Below are 21021 nucleotides of genomic sequence, written 5' to 3' on the forward strand. Positions count from 1 at the left end.
GTGAGACCTTTCACTGCACATGTAACAGCTGTGATGAGTTGTAGCTTGGAAGCTGGACAGCGAGGACTGACTGTGGAGCTGTCGGCATGTGCACACGTGCGGGTCTCTGCTACTTTTTGCCAGCAAAACTGACAAAAGACTTTTCAGGCCAAACCCAGTGGCCCACGCCTACAATCCTAGCACTTTAGGAGGCCGAGGCGGGAGGATCTCTTGAGCTCAGGAGCTCAAGGAGACAGTGAGCCATAATTGCACCACTGTACTCTAGCCTGTGCAACAGAGCAAGACCCTGTCTATAAAAAAATTTTTTTAAAAAATATTTTTCAGAATTGTGTAATTTTTCAATGACCACCTTGTCACTGAGTATTCAGGAAAATGGATACTCATAAATTGCTGGTGGAAATGTAATTCAGGGACAGGCATGGTGGCTCACGCCTGTAATCCCAGCACTTTAGGAGGCCAAGGTGAGAGGATCACATGAGACCAGGAATTCAAGACCGGCTTGGACAACATGGCGGAACCCAGTCTCTACTGAAAGTACAAAAATTAGCTGGGCGTAGTGGGGCGCGCCTATAGTCCCGGATACTTGGGAGGCTAAGGAATGAGAATTGCTTGAACCTGGGAGGCAGAAGTTGCAGTTTAGCTGATGTTGCGCCACTGCACTCCAGTGTGCGCTACAGCGCAAGACTCCATCTCAAAAAAGAAGAGTGTGATTTAGGGTGACCTATCTGGAGGGTAGTTTACAGGATGCATTAAAATATTACAGTGTTCTGTCTTTGGCTATTTCCCTTCTGCATGTTAAACTCACTCAGATCCACAGCCCCTGCACCTGGGAGACCCAGAATGCATGCCTGTGGCTCCCCTGCTACCACCCACTCCCAGCTCCAGCAGCTCCTGTGTCTCAGGTGCACACGTCTGTAGCCTCCGTGAGCTCTCCAACCTGGGCCCAGCCCCAAACGCAGGGACTTTTGTGCTTTGTGGCCCATCAGGAAGCTGCCTCATTCCCCAGAACAAAGCTCCTGGTCCCACGCTCCTTGTCTCAGGGATGGTCTCTCCCAGGGGCTCAAGCCCAGGTCACCCCACACCCATCACCCGCTCTGCTCTCTCAGACCCCACGCGCTGCCGCTGCATGTCCTGAATCCCCTGTGTGTCCGGCATCTGCTCACAGAAAACCTGTGCAGACCCCTGAACTCCCTTCCATCCTTAGAGGGGCGCCTGGGTGGGTAGCTGGGGGGGGGCAGGCACTGTGCAGCTTCCACAAGGGCTGTGCAGGGCGGGCGGGAGCAGGGAGACCAAAATGGCAAAGATCAGGCAGAGCCTGCCCTGACCCGTTACCCACCCTCAGCCCATGGGCTCAGTGCCAGGAGAGGGGACAGTTTGATGGGGGAGGCAGGAGGTGGGAGGAGGCAGCATCACCTAGGGCTGGGGGCCTGCAGGCCTGTCACTGGGAGTCTGAGCCAAACTTCTTTCCAGACGCCCTGGCGGCACCTTTCAGGTGTGGGGTGTAGTGGAGGGGATGAGGTGCACATGGCCCCTGGCATTGCCTCCAGCACTGTCTCCTGCTGATTCACGTGCCCGTGTGGGGCCGGTGTGCTCAGGCTTCTCTATTGCTGTGCAGAGAAGACAGACAAGGCCAGGCCTGCACCTGCAGGAGGCTGGAGAGTGAGTGGTGGCCACCCTGTCCCCTGGGACCATTCGCAGCTGTCAGGAGGGATGGGAGGGAGCCTCGGAGCCAGCACCCAGGCAGGCCATGGGTGAAAAAGCAAGAGGCCAGGAGAGTTAGCTGCTGGATTCATTTAAAAGGAAAGAATAATATGTGTGCATCTGTGTACACACTAAGAGTCCTGCCGGCACATGCAGCCACTGGTAAGGCTGGCTGCCTCCTGGGAGGAAAGTCACTGCGAGCCTCACGGAGGATTCCACAAGGAAGGAGAGGAGTGGAGGGTGAGGAGCCAGCACAGGCCTAGGCTGATGGGGAGGGAGGGGAGGAAGGGGGGTGGGAGGAGCCAGCACAGGCCTAGGCTGATGGAGAGGGAGGGGAGGAAGGGGGGTGAGAGGAGCCAGCACAGGCCTAGGCTGATGGGGAGGGAGAGGAGCGGAGGGTGAGAGGAGCCAGCACAGGCCTAGGCTGATGGGGAGGGAGAGGAGCGGAGGGTGAGAGGAGCCAGCACAGGCCTAGGCTGATGGGGAGGGAGGGGATGAAGGGGGGTGAGAGGAGCCAGCACAGGCCTAGACTAATGGGAGGGAGGAGAGGAGTGGAGGGTGGGAGGAGCTAGCACAGTCCTAGGCTGATGGGGAGGAAGGGGGGTGGGAGGAGCCAGCACAGGCCCAGGCTGATGGGGAGGGAGGGGAGGAAGGGGGGTGGGAGGAGCTAGCACAGGTCCAGGCTGATGGGGAGGGAGGGGAGGAATGGGGGTGGGAGGAGCTAGCACAGGCCCAGGCTGATGGGGAGGGAGGGGAGGAAGGGGGGGTGGGAGGAGCTAGCACAGGTCCAGGCTGATGGGGAGGGAGGGGAGGAAGGGGGGTGGGAGGAGCCAGCACAGGCCTAGGCTGATGGGAGGAAGGAGAGGAGTGGAGGGTGGGAGGAGCCAGCACAGGTGGAGGTTGTTGGGGAGGGAGGGGATGAAGGGAAGGGAGGGAGGCAGGAGCTGCTGTGCTCTCTCAGCCCGTGTTCAGGGATCTGTGTCAGATGCAGGTTCTGCTCACAGCTGGCCTTGTGGCAGGTGCCTGTGGAAGTCTCTGATTTCTCTACTTTCTCGGTGAAGCAAATGCAAGGGCTGTGAGGAAAGAGAGGATGAACTTTGAAAGATAGTGGGAGAGCCACGAGGGAGTGGATGAGGGTCCGGTCTGCACAGGACTGGGAGGTACCTGGCGCTCTCCTGAAGCGGGCCAGGGGCTGGCTGTGAGCCCCTCCATAGCTGTTGGCTGCCCTGAGCAGCCCACAGGAGCCGAGGGGAATGTGACGGGGAGAAAGGAGCCGGGTTCAATGGCACCTGTGAAGGGGTGATGTTGGTGGAACCCGCAGGGCACCCACTGCCTGTCACCCCAGGGCTCCGAGCCACCACGCTGCTCTGCTTTCCCGAGGGATGCCAGTGCTTGTGCTTTTCCAGCAGGGAGCTGGCATTCTGACCTAGTCCCAGGTACTCGGGAGGCTGAGGAACGAGAATCGCTCGAACCTGGGAGGCAGAAGTTGCAGCGAGCTCAGGTTGTGCCACTGCACTCCAGCCTGGGCGACAGAGCAAGACTCCATGTCAAAAAAAAACAAAGGAATGTGATTTAGGGTGACCTTTCTGGAGGGTAGTGACTGTTAGACGCCAGGTCCAGGAGAGCTGTGCTCACACACACCGCATTCTCTGCGTCGGGGGAATCCTCGCTGCTGCGCACCCTATAAAGGTAACCGGTCTCTTCCTTGCACCTGATCAAGACAGGTAATGTCCAGCTTGTGCAAGGCACCAGTGCCCTCACAGTAAACCATAACTTACCCAAAAGAACATAAAAAGTCAGAACCAGAGGCCATTGTGGGTTAACATGGTGACCGTGATTCACAGGCAGGCTGAGGCCCCGCGGGGTGCTTGCTCTGTGTCTGCCTGGTGCCTGTGACTGTGGCAGGAGGCCCCATGTGCCACTTAGAAGCCCAGCCGTGGCCACGGGTGCCTCACAGACCAGAACTGTGTCCCTGGCGTGGTACGTCCTGGACCTGTCTTCTTAGCTGTGTCCTTGTTTTCTCTGCATGAGTGGGGTGCTCCCTGCTCCTCCTGTGTCCATCCCAATGATTAAGTGAACAATGACATTTCTAAGTTCTGTTTAACTTTCTTATTAAGAAAGATTTAGCTGATTAAAAGCTTCCAAAAATATTCTGTGAAAAACGATCAAATGTTGATTTCCCCGACAGGGGACAGTGTGCTTGGCAGCCGTCTCCATCTGCCCTTGACTCTCGCAGTGAATAGCATAGTAATGAATCAGCTGCAGTGAATCAGATTAGTTTAAGAACTGGGGTTCTGGCACCCTACCTTCAAGAGAGCAGAATGTATTGACAACAGTAGAACCTGGAAAGGCTTCAAGGTTTTTACAGTTACATTCTATTGCATGTGTTAGTGATTTTGCTCAATATCTGTCATTGTTGTTTTTAAAATAAAAGGCATATTGTTTGGTGAAATTCCAGCTGGGATGTCCACTTGTGTTTGTCACCTGCAAGAGAGTCACTGCCATATTCTACATGCAAAACAGAAGACTAAACAGGCAGAGGCTGCCCAGCGTTGGACAACAGCTTGAGAGGAAATGGCCCTACTGCCTTCTAGACTGTGCATGAAAAGCCCAAAAGCTCCTGTCCCTAAACCAGCAGTTCCTTGTGCAGGAACCAAGCCGCCACATGCGCAGAGGGGCACACGCAGGGGAGGCCCCAGCAGCCGTCCATGGTCAGCTCCACATGACCATGGAGGAAAGTGGTTAAGTCCTGGTTACGATTCCATCGCCTGGGATGTGATGTAGCTGTTAAAAGTGTGCAGATTTGTTACCATAAGTCATTTTAACACACTGTATTCACTCTAAACGATGTTATACATGTAAGATACAAATGTACAACTTATGTAAGCATATAATAAAGCATGTGACATGACCCCCCCCGTGAAGGTGTTTGTGTGTCTCTGTCCACTTGTGTATTTGTGGATCTCCCTGTCTCTGTACATGTCTCTCTGTGTCTGTGTGAGTTGTCCCTGTGTGTGTGATCTGTATGTTGTGTGTGTCTGTGTGCCTCTGGGTGAGTTGTCTGTGTATTTGTATCTGTGTCTGTGTGTGTGTTGTGTTTTCTGGATGTTTATGTGTCTGCGCATGTGTCTTTTGTGTGTATCTCTGTGTTGTCTCTGTATCTGTGTGTTGTCTCTGTGTTTTCTGGATGTTTGTGTGTCTGCGTGCATGAGTGTCTGTTGTGTGCATCTCTGTGTTGTCTGTGTGTGTATCTGTGTATGTTGTCTCTGTGTTTTCTGGATGTTTGTGTGTCTGCGTGCATGTGTGTCTGTTGTGTGTGTGTGTCTGTGTGCGCGCACACACACACATACAGTGTATACATGTTGTTAGCATGTGTGGAGAAAAAGACCCAGAAATGTGTGTCGTAAAATCCCAAGGGACTCCTGGTGTGATGACAAAAGCTGTGTCATGTGGACTGTTTCTATTTACTGCTTGAGACCCATATATTAGTTATGTTTTTATATTGTATTACAAAAACCCAGAAGTTTACATAATAAGTAATTTAATGTGGATTTAAATAATCACGGGTAATTCCTTTTTTCTTGGCTGGATGTGTAGCTGACTTGCTTTTTTGGCAAAATACTTGACGTATTAAAATCAGTATTTATGACAGTGGTTACGTTTTATTGACCTATTTGATTTCATGTCTTGAATGAATTTAGTTAGAGAAATGATGCTGATGTAATCAGGGCAAATAAATAAATGTCTGACTGCGTTTCATGAAATTTACTGGTTCCTGTTATTTTCCTCCTGTGTAGCAGACGCTGGCTCTGAGACCCCGACGGCCAGGCGGCTCTACACGGCCCCAGGGCCTCCCGAGGGCTACATCCCCTCCTGGCCAGAGCCCAGCAGCTGCAGGAGCCCCAAGAAGGTCTCCAGTGGGGATGACACGGAAGGTAAAGTGTGGGTGGGAGGAAAGGCGGGCATCTTTGCGGATGAACTAAACTTATTTCTCAATTTTCCATATTGTAATACCTTTATCTAAGTTTGTACTGGGAGGGGTGGGTGAGCACGTTGTTACACTGTATAATGAACTGTACCTATGTATTTTACAGCCAGTAAAAATGATGGTTAAAAAACTTGCCAATGACAGGAAAAAAGGCTTTAGATGGGGGAGACTTCAAGTGAGAATGTGACTGTAGCCCCTGTTTAAGGCTTTGGAAGCACTCTGGAGTTACATGGTAAATACCGGTAAATAACTGTTAACTTGTCTTGGGTTAGTAAAACGTTATTTCCTTGATTTTCCAAGTTTTTCAAAATTTCTGAGATTGTACATCAACTTTGCAATCAAGGAAATAACTTATTTTGAATCTCTTTTGAAAAAAAATATTCGAATTGTTCTTGTTGCATATCTTATGAATGAAAGAGCGTGCAGTATCCTCTTACTTTATACAGTTCACTGTTGAGCGTGGAAAAGCTGAAGTTGCCCGTAACTTCTTTACCTTCAGGGGCTTTCCCTTTTTGTCGATCTTTTTTAAGGAGCACCAGAGGAATTTAGAATTTTCAAATAAAAGTTGGACCTAGATGATCTGTAACAATATAAAGTAAGAAACTCTATATTATAAACATTAATTAATTTGAATATCAACAAAATGTGTTTTTTGACTACGTTTATCTTTCTGGCTTCCTAATTAAAGGATCAGAAACCATAAAAACAAAAATGAGATAACTAGGGAATAATGGATTCATCCTTTCAAGCCGTGTTGAAAATCTTTGAAAAACAATCATTAGATAAATAGATTATTTAACTAGAAAATTTAATTGTGTTCTTATGAAGATAAATGACTTTGGGTGAATATGCTTCATTGCCTCCTTAATCTGTGGAATAAGGAAACGCGTTGGCGCTTATTCCCACCCTCCCTGTTGTCCGAGGTTGACTCTCACGCCCTGTTGTGCCCAGTTGTTCACGTGGCTCACGTTCCCAAGGGCAGGCCTGTGCTGGACCCCAGGGTAGAAGGCTCACTTGGCCATGAGCCAGCATTGCGTAGGCCGTGTCAGGACTGAGCCAGGGCAGTGTTCTCACAGGAAGTGGAAAGGTGGTTGCGCCAGTAGACAGGCATTTCTCTTCACAAGCTGCTTCTTGAGGATATGTGTCCAAGATCACTTGAGGAGTCATTCTTTCCCTGTTGTCCGGGTCCCCTTGCCACCTCCCCCAGGCAGGCTGTCAGGATGGCCTGGCACCAGTGACTTGAGATGGTGAAGTTGGAAAAAAGGCAGCAATGGCCACCCTTTACTCGTGATTCCTACCTTTGTTTTTCAAAAAGAAAGAGAAAAGGCCCAGAGCAAGCCCTGAGCACAGCCTTGCAGCTGGGGAGCTGATGCAGGGCCCTCAGCAGCCAGAGGCCAGGAGAAGCAAGGATGGGACCCCTCTCCCTCTGACCCTCCAAGGTTGGTGCGGCAAGAAGGAGACCTTTTGAGCTTTTCCAGTTGTAGGTTTTTTGTTTTTTGAGACAGGGTTTTACTCTTGTTGCCCAGGCTGGAGTGCAAATGGCAGGATCTTGGCTCACTATAACCTCTGCTTCCCGGGTTCAAATGATTCTCCTGCCTCAGCCTCCCGAGTAGCTGGGATTACAGGCGCCCACCACCACGCCCAGCTAATTTTTTCCATTTTTAGTAGAGGTGGGTTTCTCCATGTTGGCTAGGCTGGTCTCGAACTCCTGACCTCAAGTGATCCACCCGCCTCAGCCTCCCAAAGTGCTGGGATTACAGGCATGAGCCACCACGCCTGACCTTCCTTCGGTTGCAGTTTTAAGCACAGAGGTGAGAAGTGGAGCTGGAAAAGTAATGGCCAACATCGTCGTGGTCTCTCTTGGAAACACTCAGTTCGCCAGCTTTCGTTTTGAACACGTTGGGCTCACACATCCGTTACCTTGTGACTCCCAGGAAGCTGCAGAGAGAGGAAAGCACTGTTTGTTTTTGCCTTTGCTGTGCCTGGCACCAGACCCCTGGGTGTTGGCACTCAGGACCTTGCACAGCCCTGCCCTGTGGGGCGGCCCCTCAGTGACTTGGATCAGCTGCCCAGGGCCCTGTCGCCCAGGCAGGGGTAGCACACCCAGTGCTCAGCCCCTCAGCTCGGCCCCTCCTGGCTGTGCGGCCTCTGAGACTTGGTTTCCACCCTCGTTTCCTTACTTGCTGCGCCTTTGGGTCTGCAGGTCCTGACCCATCAGGCTGAGGCCCTGTCCTTTGTCTTGTCCTGGGTTCCTGCCACTGCCTTGTGAGAAATGGAGACTTAGTGCTCGTAACCCTATCAGTTAGGGCCTGTGTGTATTTGTCCTGAAGACAGGCAGGCTGTGCCCAGAAGCCAGGACAGAGACCTCAGCACCAGCACCTTAGGCTGTCTTGTCTTTGTTCTTTGGGTAGTCTCTGAATGCAACAGGCACAGACTCTGGGTGCTTTTGGGCCTCACAGCTTGTGGGCTGTGTGAAGTCTTGAATGACGTAGTGTCGGCTGTGGTTCTGGGACCTCTCCCACCTGGGTTGATGGGTCTTGGCTGTAGACAAAAACATGCATGGACTCCTCATCTTGTTGACGTGGGGCTGCGTCTTGCTCTCCAGAAGCTAGGAAACCTGTGGCCTGTTAGTGACAGAACAAGCCACTATAGATTATGCCAGAAGCAAGCTGTCCCTTTTGGCAGATTCTCCATGGAAAATGCTACCCAGACGCATTTAATAGGCAAACTCACTTATCTGGCAGGACACTCTTCTGCTCACGGTCCTGGCGCGTTGTAGGGACACTGCCCTCCATGAAGTTACAGAGTCTGTTACAGTGATGTGAAGATCCCTCTGGGCTGCTGTGATAAGTCATGTTGTCCTCAAAATATCCTTTATGTCCGTCGTCTCCTGCATGGACCGCATTACAGGACTGTGGGCCCAGCTGACCACTGTGGGGACAGTGAATGCACAGGAGACTCCGTGCCTTCCCCACAGCACGAGAGCCTGTCCCTATGCCACTGTGCAGGAAGCAAGCACAGCCATGTAATTTTTAGAGGAAAATGTCTGCAGTGCCCCCAGCATGCCTCTCTTCCCTGGGTTTTCCAGTGGCACACCCTGGCTGGCAACCTGCATGGTGGTGCACCTTCTCGCTCCTGCCACACACCTCCAGAAGGATACGAGGAGTGTGGGAGCACCGCTGGCATCTGAGAGTCTCACTCAGGGAACACAGGAATTTATCAGTCCATTAGGTTTCAGAAATGCTTTTCTTACATCAAATCAAGATCATAGGTGAGGCCAGGCACGGTGGCTCACGCCTGTAATTCCAACACTTTGGGAGGCCTAGGCAGGCAGATCACCTGAGGTCAGGAGTTTGAGAATAGTCTGCTCAACATGGCAAAACCCCATCTCTACTAAAAATATGAAAATTAGCCAGGGTGGTAGCTACTTGAGAGGCTGAGGAACAAGAATCGCTTGAACTGGGGTGACGGAGGCTGCAGTGAGCCAAGATCACACCACTGCACTCCAGCCTGGGCAACAGAGTGAGACTCTGTCTCAAAAAAAAAAAAAAAATGATAAGTGAGCTGTACACCTAGTTTATATGAGTGTACCTTTCCGGGAGGACATCATCTTAGAGTTTCACTTTTTATATTCATCTTTTATTGCAGATGAATCAAAAGACCTGGAGAGGGTTGGCATTTTTTCCTTGTTTTTGTAAAACTATCATTTAAAATCTTGTTCCTCATTCACTGCACAGTCACTAGCAGTTATGTAAAAATCCAAGTCAAAAGTATTCCCTTTAGAGTTCAGTGCTAGAAAAATATATTGTTCTTATGAACTGGTGTACTTCTTGTTGGATAAGAGAGGGACTCCTCATTGATACCCTTTTTGCTGGGGCTGCCAGGAAGCTCAGATTTCAGCTTTTCATTGTTTTTATTCAGTAGCAGTTGTTTCCTTTGACCACCGTTTCTGGTAGTTACCTTTCCTCACTTCTCAGCTGCTTCACTCGTTCTTCTTAGATTAGGTTCTTAAAACAGGGCTTGCTTTCTGAGCCAAATCTTTTCCTTTTTGGAAGTACACAGTAATCAGGGTTTATCAAGTAATTCACTGTATTAGATGCTTTTCAAACGATGGTGTTGGGCAGTGTGCTTGGGCCCTAGGAATGGGAAGAGCCCGGGAGGGCCCTGGCGTTGTAGGAGCTGATCCTAGCTGGGGAGGCTCCTGTGGGTGAGCCCGGCCTACAGAATGGGCGCAGAGCGAAGCAAACCCGAGGGAAGCGCCGGCTGAGGGGACGGGGGGCGGGGCCGAGGTGGGGTGGGCGGGGCGTCGGATGTGGGCGGGACCGGCGTGGGGCAGGGCATGGCGTCGAGTGAGGGCGGGGCATGGAACGGGGCGGGGGAGGGGCGTTGGGGCTGCGGGGCTCACACGGGTCCCTGGGCGTCGCCTCGCTGCCGGTGCGCTCAGCCTCCGACCCGCTTGGAAGACCTGGGTCTCGTATGGGCAGGAGCTTCCGAAGCCTGCGCTGGTTCCGCGCGCTCCGTTCTGTGGGGGGACGCTGGGGGTGTCGCTCCGCGCTTCTCCCCCGATTCCTCCATGGCCGCCCCTCGAGGCCCACCTGCTCCGGCCTCGGCTCAGGCGGGCCGGGCGCGGGGATCACCGGCCCGGGTTCCGCGACTTCAGCTCCTGGTCCATGTGTGCCGCATCCCGCCTCGCCTGGGCCGCCAGGGAGCTCCCTGCGCCGCCGTCGCCGTCCCTTCGCGCCCTCCATTCCCCGCCAGAGGATGAGTCCGACCTGCACGTGCGTGTCTGCTGTGCCCGTCACGCGGGGTTGTTGGCAACGCCTGTGCGCGCGGGAGCGGCCCCCGCCCGGCGCGGCTGGGATTGAGCCTCAGGTCAGCGCTCGCTGAGCGCCATGGAGTGACGGTGTCTAAACACAGCCACAAGGAGGCGGCGGCACCGATGCGGACGGACCCTGCGCCAGATGCAGCCTCGGAATCTGATGCTGTGAGGACGGTTCCCGGGGCCCGGGAAACGGAGCGCGCGGGGAGCGCAGGTGGATGCGGATCCAGCTGAGGGACCCGCTTCCCCTCTCTACCTGCTGGGACAGGACCGGCCCGTTTTGGGGTGTCCGACGTCCCCGTGGCGCGCTCTGCTCGCCGTCGCTGAAGGAGGCCTAGGCTGGCTTCTCAGCCCTTCCCGAGCGCGTGGTGGGTCCGCCCCAGCCCAGGTTCCTGCCTGACACCGCCTCAGGGGCCTGACAAAGCCACAGCCAGGCGGTTCCTTCCTGTCCTGCTGATTTATTGCACTGAGGCTTAACACAGTCAGCTGTGCCCAAGCCTGGTCCCAGGGGAGGGGCGTCTGCTGTTGGCTGTGCGCTGGCGAAGGCTGTCGCGCGCTCTTTCTCTGCCTGTCTCTGTCTGTGTCTCTCTGTCTCTCTCATCTCTGTCTGTCTCTGCCTGTCTCTGTCTCTCTGTGTGTCTCTGTCTCTGTGTCTCTGTCTCTCTCTCGCGCGCGCAGTCTTCCAGAGATCGGTTGCTTGGCTGCCTTTACCTACCCACAGTGAGATGACAGCTTTTGCATGGAGGTCCCATGCGTTCTGGGCCATGGGAAGAGGCGGTGATGGTTTCTAAAACGCCAGCTCTGCGTATGGCCATGCTTTCGTGTCTTTGCCATCTCCTGGATTCTTCCCAGACGTAATGAGGCAACGATCATGGCATTGCTGTTTGTTTGATTAAAGACAGTGGTGCAGGCATTAACTTTCCAATAACTAACCAGTAAGATCTATAAGGTTTTTTTAGCTTGCCTAGGAAGAAAGAAGAGAATGCATTTGTTCTGATTGCTGTTTATTTTCTTAAAATATAGTTACTTGATTTCCAAGCTATGGTTGGCACATACTCCTAAGCAGTTTGGATTAGAGAAATATCTAGATCTTGGTAAACCTTTGCACCACTTTAGCTTTAAGTGAATGTGTTACAAAAAATAGAGTGATTTATGAATATTTTACTAGATATTAATATTTATTCAACTCATAGAAGTTAAAGAATGAGGAAAAAAGATGATGATGATGATGATGATGATGATGATGATTTTGAGATGGAGTCTCGCTCTGTCACCCAGGCTGGAGTGCAATGGCACAATCTCACTGCAGCCTTCGCCTCCTGGGTTTAAACCATCCTACTGCCTCAGCCTCCTGAGAAGCTGGGACTACAGGTGCATGCTACTACACCCAGTTAATTTTTTTTTTGTATTTTTAGTAGAGATGGGGTTTCACCATGTTGGCCAGGCTGGTCTCAAACCCCTGGGCTCGAGTAATCTGCTTGCCTCGGCCTCCCAAAGTGCTGGGTGGGATTACAGGCATGAGCCACTGTGCCCAGCCAATTATTGAAGAAATAATACATGAATTGCCCAAAGCTGAAGACTCTCAGGAATAGAAAGATGAATGTAGTCCCTACCATGACAATGAAGAAAGATCCTTGAAATGTCAGGCACCAGCCGTCAGAAGAAGATGCTAAAATATCCCAGGGAGGAAAACAGATGTCTTGACAGAAGTTGGAATTAAGCTGCAGGCTTCTGAGCCTCCCTGTTCTCTGTGCTACCACTGAAAACCCCCGAAGTGAATGAGCATTTAAGTTTTCAACTCAAAAAACCACGAGTCCAAGTCAATGAAAAATATTTACAAAATACTTCATAGTTTCAGAGCCTCCCACAAATTTAATCTCATTTTAACATTTTTTTAGCATTTACTCTATTAAAATTTTCTATTTACTATAGCTTTATATTTATTGAATAATTCAATGCCTTTTTTCCTTGGTACTGTTTTACTTTCTTAACTTTCCTATTCTTTAAAAAATTTCCCTTCATCTAATTTAAATTTAATGACTTGCCTTGTGGTTTTGACAGTTTTATTTAGGGGAATTTAACACTTTATTGCCCTATTTTAAGCCTTTTATTGCTTATAAAATTTTTATCATTTTGTTGGCCATTTTATGGAAAGTTATAGAAAATTGATGACTGAATGTGAGTTGTTTTTAAAAGTATCTGTCAGGGCCAGGCATGGGCTCACGCCTGTAATCCCAGCACTTTGGGAGGCCAAGGCGGGTGGATCACGAGGTCAAGAGATCGAGACCATCTTGGTCAACATGGTGAAACCCCGTCTCTACTAAAAATACAAAGAATTAGCTGGGCATGGTGGCGCATGCCTGTAATCCCAGCTACTCAGGAGGCTGAGGCAGGAGAATTGCCTGAACCCAGGAGGCGGAGGTTGTGGTGAGCCGAGATCGCGCCATTGCACTCCAGCCTGGGTAACAAGAGCGAAACTCCGTCTCAAAAAAAAAAAAAAAAAAGTATCTGTCAAAGTGTTTTATGGGTGAGACACTACTCACTCTTCCACTGAGCACCTGTTAGTCAGTTTTTAAGGTTCAAACATGTAAACACGAAATGTAATAACATTTTCTTGAGTACATATAATACAAGCCTATTCAAAACTAACCTAGAATATTTGGAGATTATTTTGGTATCAAATCTGTCTCAGAGAAGAATGCAGGAACTAATCGTGTTGAAGATTGTGAAATAGTGTATATTTGACCACATATTTAATAAGCATTCCTAAGGCAGATACTTAGCTCAGCAGCGGATCACATCTCTTTCAAGAGCAAAATCAGTCTAGCCATTGGTGGTTCCTTATCACTGCCAGGCATCCAAATTCAAAATCACAAAAACTTTAGTATCTAGGTTGTTGTGTTTTAGCCCAACTCAGTTTTTGGTGACATTGAGGTCCCATATGTTCTTTATAGACTCAAAAGCTAAATTATGTCCTGGGGCTGGCATGGAGCCAGGCAGAGGGGGCAGGGGGGAGGCAGCCGCATTTCCAGCTGTGAGGCTGCCCCTCCCTTGCTGTCTTTGGAAATTACTGCTTCAGATTCAGATTCATTAAGAGAGGAGAGTGAGACTCCATTTTTTAAAAGTTACTGGGAACTCTTCAAGTCCTCTTTACTCAGAGGGCGTTCGGGCACCTGCTGACCGTCTTGGCTCACCCTGGAGGGGTGCTCCCCATCTCACAGGCAGCCCTTGGTGGCCGAGGCCCTGGAGAGAGGTCTCTGTCCCCACAGCTGCGAGACCCACCTCCATTCCCTGAAACTCTGGACACTGGGTCTGAGCTTTATTCTCAAAGGACAAACCAAATGCGAATTCCTCTCTCTCTGGCAGATCTTCGATGTGGAATGCAACTGCCACAGCCCACCTCAGTGACGGACACCGCTCATCCAGCCCTGAGCCGCCAGGGGTCTCAAGCCACCCGACCTGGGGCACTCCGCAGCTGGACATGCTTCTCAGCAGGCCCCCGTGTCCACGTCTGAGAGACCTCAGTGTTTCCTTAGCTGAATGAGTGTAATCTGTGTGTGTTACTACAAAATACTGTCCTGGATTTTAGCAAACAACAGACTCAGCAATTGGAAGCCTTTCATGTTACTACATTTTAAAGATCTGCTTCCACGGATATGGTTTAGATCAGCTTCATAAGGAGTTTACCACTTTCTATTTAGCACCTCAGGGACATTGGGAACCTGAAGGTAGTTATCAGATGCAATTTGTAGCCTAGCTTTGAATCTAGAATAAAATTCACATTCCCTTTAAAATGCCTGGCCTACTTTCATGTCAGAAGGTGCAGCTGTGCGAATTAGAATAATCTGAAGACTGTGGTTATTTTTGGTATCTAACTGTTTCTGCTCCAGCAGTTCATCAGAATGTAGGTGCCAGATAGTAGTGGAGAGAGTTTTGACACATTGTGACTCTTTTTAAAGTTACCGTGTCTGAAAGGTATGTTTGGGGATGGCAGCTTTTTGAAGTGCCGCTCAGATTATAAATAGCCAGGCCTCTGGTTCCCTCATATCACTTTCAGCTGCTGGGTGTAAAGGCCGTAGACAGTGGGGCTGTGACACCCTGGGAGGCATGAACATTCTGGATCTGTGGAGCTGGTTCTGAGAAGTCATATGAAGGCTGTGGCATGAGCGGAGAGGTCACAATTCGTCAGAGTAAAAGGAGTCCCATGTCGGAGTGACTGGGACTTAGAGCATAGAAAACATGCTCAGGGTGTCAGAGCTGTTTGGATGAAGCTTCAGCTGTCCTACCCTTGGCCTGCTGAGCCAGCTGCCTTGTTTTGGGTCATATTCCTTAGAGTCCTGTGTTCCTCACTAAATCTGAGAACGGAATGCTGGTGAAACTCCTCTGATGAGACTTTGCGAAGCTGGGAGAATGCGACTGTAATTGTGTCATGGTCAAGACGCCTGTCCCAGCGCGGTAAGGAAGACCTCGTTAGCACATCGCCGTAGCGCGGGGACCGCCACAGCGGCGTTTTGCACTGGGGGACAGAAACTGCGCCCAAGACCAAATACGATAAGGGAAAGTGGGAATGCACAGCCGAGGAGTGGGAGTGGGGTGCAGACAGAAAACTTCTGAGAGGAGACATCGAAGGCAAGGAGATTCTGACTGAACCAACCCACCAGGATTCCGGGTGAAGGCAGACAGGGCCATCAGACGTCACCGACGGTGGGTGAGGAACCCGGTCAGGTGTCAAGGGTGTAGTCCTTGCTAACGCGAGCAAGCAGGGGGCCTTGGAGAAGTGCACAGAGGTGCACAGGTGGGCCTCAGAGGAAGTTCTGCAGCCGGGCAGAGTCTCAGCTGGCCATCTTTTCACCCACATGTAAGTGCGGTTTCTGCTTAAGAAGTGGTTTCTGGCTTGGAATCCTAACAGCATAGTGAAAAACATCACTACAGAGAAACAAGTCTGTCTGAATGAACCAAAGCTCGGCAGTTGCAAAATGGCCGGCTTCTGAGGCCGCTGGTGGCAGCATCTGTGGAGGGCCCTCTGTCTAAGTTAAGTGGAGAGCATTGCTTTGCGCTTTCTTCCTCCAAGTTCCAATGGCTCTTGCATTCTTTGTATTAGACTCCAGTCTGCAAGGAAACTCTTCTCTATCTCATATGTGAACGTCATTCATAAACATCCTTTTTTCTCAGTTGCCAAATTCATGTGACCCCCGCTGGTGTGTCTCACCACAAGTGCAGGCAGGTGTTTTAAGTAAGTCAGAGGATGCTGTCTCTACAACCTAAATTACATGTAAGGTATTTTGTGTAGTGCTTCGTTATCTAGAAGTATGAGAAACTTTGAGATCTGGCTGTTGCCACTGTGGACTCGGCCTCCTCAGTCTGGGCAGCTGCGAGCTCTGGAGGTGAGGACTGGCGTGACCTGGAGGTGCTCTCACGCCCCCAGTCAACAGCAGGGGAGGAAGGGTGTGCAGAGCTGCCAGACACATCCATCCTGGCTCGATGGGCCTCGGAGAAGGTTCCGGAGCTTGATGAAGGCTCAGCCGGGCAGATTCTCAGCTGGCCATCTTCCCTCCCAGATGTAAGTGTAGTTTCTGCTTAAGAAATGGTTTCTGGCTTGGTAGGAAACTTAACAACGTAATGAAAAACATTGTTACCAAAAAAACCAGGTCTCTCTGAATGAACCGAAACTCAACAAGTGCAAAACAGGATATGATGGGATGTGACGTTTTTAATGGCTTTGGGAGGACTCGCTGATGTTCACAGTGTGCAGTTTCGTGAGTCTCCATGTAAGCCGGACCCTGGGACCATTGCCGCAGTTGAAATAATGAATGTGTCCATCTCCTCATGCCCCGGGAGGACCCATCCTCCCCTCTGCCCCATCCAGGAAGTCTCACAGGAGTGGGGCCAGGTCGTGTGTGCAGCTGGGGGTGGTGTGGTCTGGGCGCTCTCACGTACCTTCAGGACTTTGCACTTCACGCTGTGTGTGTTGGTGGCTCAGTCCTCTTTCTCCTGGGTGGTGACCACTGCATTCGTAACACATTCGCCTGTTGATGGGGTGACATCTGGGGATTCTCTTGGATTGTCTGTATTTTCAGGGATGGCAGCTTTATTTCTTCTGTTCCAGTTCTTGCACACTGTCTCCCTCTTGCCCTGCCCAGAGCCCCAGGGAGGAGGTGACCACAGTGACGTCACAGGACCTGTTTGAGAAAAGATTTCACCATCACGTGTGACCTTGGCTGTGAGTTCTTGTAGGTATCTTGTATCCAATTTAGATGTCTTCTTTTGAGTGCAGTTTGATTTGAGATTTTGTCATACGCTTTACGTGACTGGATTCTCGTGAATATTTCGTATGGAATATTCGTAGCAATGTCTGTGGGAGAGATGGTCCCGTGGCAGTCCCTTTGCAATGCACTTGTCAGGGGAGTGAAGACGCTGGGGGCTTCACCGAGCTGGGAGGGGCTGGAACTGTGATGGGTCAGGGCTGGGAGGGGGTCACTTGCTCTGAGGTATGGGAGCTGTGAGGACTTTTAGCTGTGAGGAGTGGTAGCTGTGAGGGGTCACTTGCCGTGAGAGCTGGTAGCTGTGAGGGGTGGGAGCTGTGAGGGGTGGTAGCTGTGAGGGGTCACTTGCCGTGAGAGCTGGTATCTGTGAGGGGTGGGAGCTGTGAGGGGTCACTCGCTGTGAGGGGTTGTAGCTGTGAGGGATCAAAGCTGTGAAGGGTCACTTCTGGGAGGGGCTGGAGCTGGGAAGTGTGGGAGGTGGGAGGGGTCACTCGCTGTGAGGGATGGGAGTTGGGAGGGGTGGGAGCTGGGAGGGGTCACTGCTGGGAGTGGCTGGAGCTGGGAGGGCCTGGAGCTTTGAGGGGTCACTTGCTATGAGCAGTGGGAGTGTGAGGGGTGAAAGTTGTGAGGGGTCGGAGCTGAAGCTGTGAGGCCAGAACCATAAGAGGCCAGAGCTGTGAGGCGTATCGGAGACATGAGGGCCCAGAGCTGCGATGGATGTCAGAATCGTCAAGGGTCATTGTCTTTTCTACTCTCTGGGAAAGGGTATTTAAGACATGTGTTGGTTTTTTCTTTTCTTTTGAGATGGAGTCTCGCTCTGTTGCCCAGGCTGGAGTGCAGTGGTGTGATCTTGGCTCACAGCAACCTCCACCTCCTGGGTTCAAGCAATTCTCCTGCCTCAGCCTCCCAAGTAGCTGGGATTACAAGCACACACCACCATACCTGGCCAATTTTTAAAATATTTTTAGTAGAGATGGGCTTTCACCATGTTGCCAAGCTGGTCTTGAACTCCTGACCTCAGGCAATCTGCCCATTTTGGCCTCTCCAGGCTTTTTCTTTAAATGTTTAATAAAAGTCATGGTGAACCTATCTAAGTCTTAAGTTCTTTCATGGGATTATTTTTAACTAGACTCATTTTTTAAAACAGATACAGGAGTATTGTGATTTTCTGTATCTTTGTGTGTCCGTTGGATAAATCGTGCTTTTCTCAGGAATCTGTGTCTAACAGATTATCTAACTGATTTGCATGGCGTTGTGTCCAGCATCCTTTTATTACCTTTTAACATCAACAAGACATGTCGGCACTTCAGTGTTCCCTATGCTGGTTTTTCAAGCTTCCTCTCTTCTCTTCTTAAACTAGACTTGAAAATCAGAAAAATACAGTGGGGGAAAAAGGCAGCCTTTACTTAGAGCACCCAAGGAGCAACCGCAGGAAGCATCCTGAGAAATGGATGTGCAGTCTCTTTTTTTAATGTATATTAAGTTTTCCTTTTCAAAAGCATGCGCACATACATTTATGTGGAAAAAATATGATAAACTTACCATTTTATGGCCTTTTTGCCTCCTTCACCTTTTAAAATTACTGTTTTATAGTCTTATAAAAATAGGTCAATAGCATGATCGATCTCAACAGGGCAACTATTTGTTTATATTGTAGTCTTAGGAGGGGAAGCAGACCCTGGATACGACGCTGGCGATGAGCTGCTGACTGTGAGAGCTGGGGCACTGGGAGAGCTGGCACTGGGAGAGCTGGGGCACTGGGAGAGCTGGGGCACTGGGAGAGCTGGCACTGGAAGAGCTGAGGCACTGGGAAAGCTGGGGCACTGGGAGAGCTGGGGCACTGAGAGAGCTGGCACTGGGGGCATGGGGAGAGCTGGGGCACTGAGAGCTGGCACTGGGAGAGCTGGGGCACTGGGAGAGCTGGGGCACAGGGAGAGCTGGGGCACTGGGAGAGCTAAGGCACTGGGAGAGCTGGCACTGGGAGAGCTGGGGCACTGGAAGAGCTGGCACTGGGAGAGCTGGGGCACTGGGAGAGCTGGGGCACTGGGAGAGCTGGCGCTGGAAGAGCTGAGGCACTGGGAAAGCTGGGGCACTGGGAGAGCTGGGGCACTGGGAGAGCTGGGGCACTGAGAGAGCTGGCACTGGGAGAGCTGGGGCACGGGGAAGCTGGGGCACGGGGAGAGCTGGGGCACTGAGAGCTGGCACTGGGAGAGCTGGGGCACTGGGAGAGCTGGGGCATGGGGAGAGGTGGCACGGGGAGAGCTGGGGCACTGGGAGAGCTGGGGCACTGGGAGAACTGGCACTGGGAGAGCTGGGGCACTGGAAGAGCTGGCACTGGGAGAGCTGGGGCACTGGGAGAGTTGGCACTGGGAGAGCTGGCACTGGGAGAGCTGGCACTGGAAGAGTTGAGGCACTGGGAGAGCTGGGGCACCGGGAGAGCTGGGGCACCAGGAGAGCTGGGGCACGGGTAGAGCTGGGGCACTGGGAGAGCTGGGGCACGGGGAGAGCTGGGGCACGGGGAGAGCTGGGGCACAGGGAGAGCTGGCACTGGGAGAGCTGGGGCTCTGGGAGAGCTGAGGCACTGGGAGAGCTGGCACTGAGAGCTGAGGCACTGGGAGAGCTGGCACAGGGAGAGCTGGGGCACTGGGAGAGCTGGCACTGGGACAGCTGGGACACTGGGAGAGCTGAGGCACTGGGAGAGCTGGGGCACTGGGAGAGCTGAGGCAGTGGAAGGCCTGGAGCATGAGGAGCACCCACTCACACTCAATGTTCTTGCTGGTGATGAGGGTCGCTGTGTGACTCGTGGCGTCCCAGAGGGGCTTCCTGTGGATGGTGAGGTACTCTGTGTGTTACTTATCTGCGAATTAATGAAGGCAAGCGTATTTTTTAGTAGACATCTATGAGGAGAAGCTTAATTTCACCTTTTTTTAACTGAACCTGGGAAATTAAAATGGATTACCTAGCCGTGGTTGGTTTTGAACATCAGTGTTTTCAGGGCGGATATAGGGACTGCTGTTCAGAGTCTGGACCAGGCTGGTTGGTCAGACCCGCACAGTGGACCCCAGTGGCAACAAATACTCGCAGATGAAATTATTCAAAGACCCACTGGTTGTTGAGGAGCGACGTGAAGGTGTTGAGGAGACTCAGGCTGGGCGGCTTTCATATGGCGGCTGTGCACGGAGCTGCTTCAGCCTGTGTCGCGCTGTGGCGGCAGAGGCTGTGCAGAGCGGATGCCAAGCACATCAAGACGGGGTGGGAACCCTCTTCCACAAAGTGGCGACATCGTCTTACAGTTACACAGCCGTGTTCAATGTGACAGTGAGCAGAATGGGGGCCGGGTGTCCACATCAGATGAAGAGGGGAGGCTGGTGCTTGGTAAACACTTCCTGTATTTTCGGGGTGAGGGAAACCGATGCAACTACTTAATTGAGTCATGGGGTGAGACTGCATCACAGCTCGCAGTGTCCGCAGCTGGAGAAGAGCCCAGAGCTGGGACTGCATCACAGCTGGCGGTGGGAAAGAGCCCGGAGCTTGCCTTCTGCAGGGTTCCCGTCCAGCACTCACGGGCCCTGGGCAGTGTGCTTGAGGCTGTTGAGGAGACAGGGGAGTAGGAAGCCGCTTTGAAGAGCTGCAGCGTGGAAGATGACCTGAAGAATTCTATCTAATTTCAGAAGTGAAGTGGAGCGCCTGAGTGGAAAACCTGCGTTGACACTCATGTTGTTCAATCTCGATTCCTCACAGTCTGTGATGGGGTACACAGCTCCGAAAAGTTAGACAGGCACTTCCTAAAAATGAGAACTGTCTGAACCCTGGCCCTTGGTGTGATGCAGCAGCAAGCTCTGTAGTTCCAGATCTGCTCGGGCAGGGCCTGGGAGCCATGTGCTGGCTACGACATAGATGCCTGTGGTGTAGACTTGACCCATCAGTATCTGGGCGCGGCTTGGGTGTGGGGCAGGGCGCGTTTGTGCCGTGTGCTGTCTGTTCTGTCTGCACGTGTCCTCGTGTGCTATTTGCTTCCTCTCTTCCCCCTGCCTGGTGCCAGTTACTCTTCCGAGACCTTCCTGTCGAGGAACAGTAGCGCGTGCACTGCGCCTGTCCTCACTGAGGGGTTGGGACCTTCCTTGGTTTATCCACAGTGCGTCCTGCCCACCCTCTTCCCAGCTGCCTGTTTCAGCCCATGAGAATTGACTGAACCTCTTCTTCTCTTCAGCAGCACCACGGGGGTAGTTTGAAATTGACTGTGGTAGAAG

At 51.6% G+C, this 21021-nt stretch overlaps 1 protein-coding gene across 1 annotated transcript in view; it reads left to right on the forward strand.

Moving 5' to 3' along the window:
- Nucleotides 1-21021, forward strand: part of ERICH1 (glutamate rich 1) — a 55346-nt gene that overhangs the window by 26735 nt on the left and 7590 nt on the right. Inside the window, exon 3 of the mRNA XM_012458688.3 lies at nt 5502-5636. Coding sequence (XP_012314111.2) covers nt 5502-5636 — 135 coding nt within the window. The remainder of the gene's footprint in view (nt 1-5501; nt 5637-21021) is intronic.

The sequence above is a fragment of the Aotus nancymaae genome, unplaced genomic scaffold (genome assembly GCF_030222135.1).
Source record: "Aotus nancymaae isolate 86718 unplaced genomic scaffold, 86718_ANA_hifiasm-v0.15.2.pri h1tg000090l, whole genome shotgun sequence".
NCBI classification, from domain to species: Eukaryota; Metazoa; Chordata; class Mammalia; order Primates; family Aotidae; genus Aotus; species Aotus nancymaae.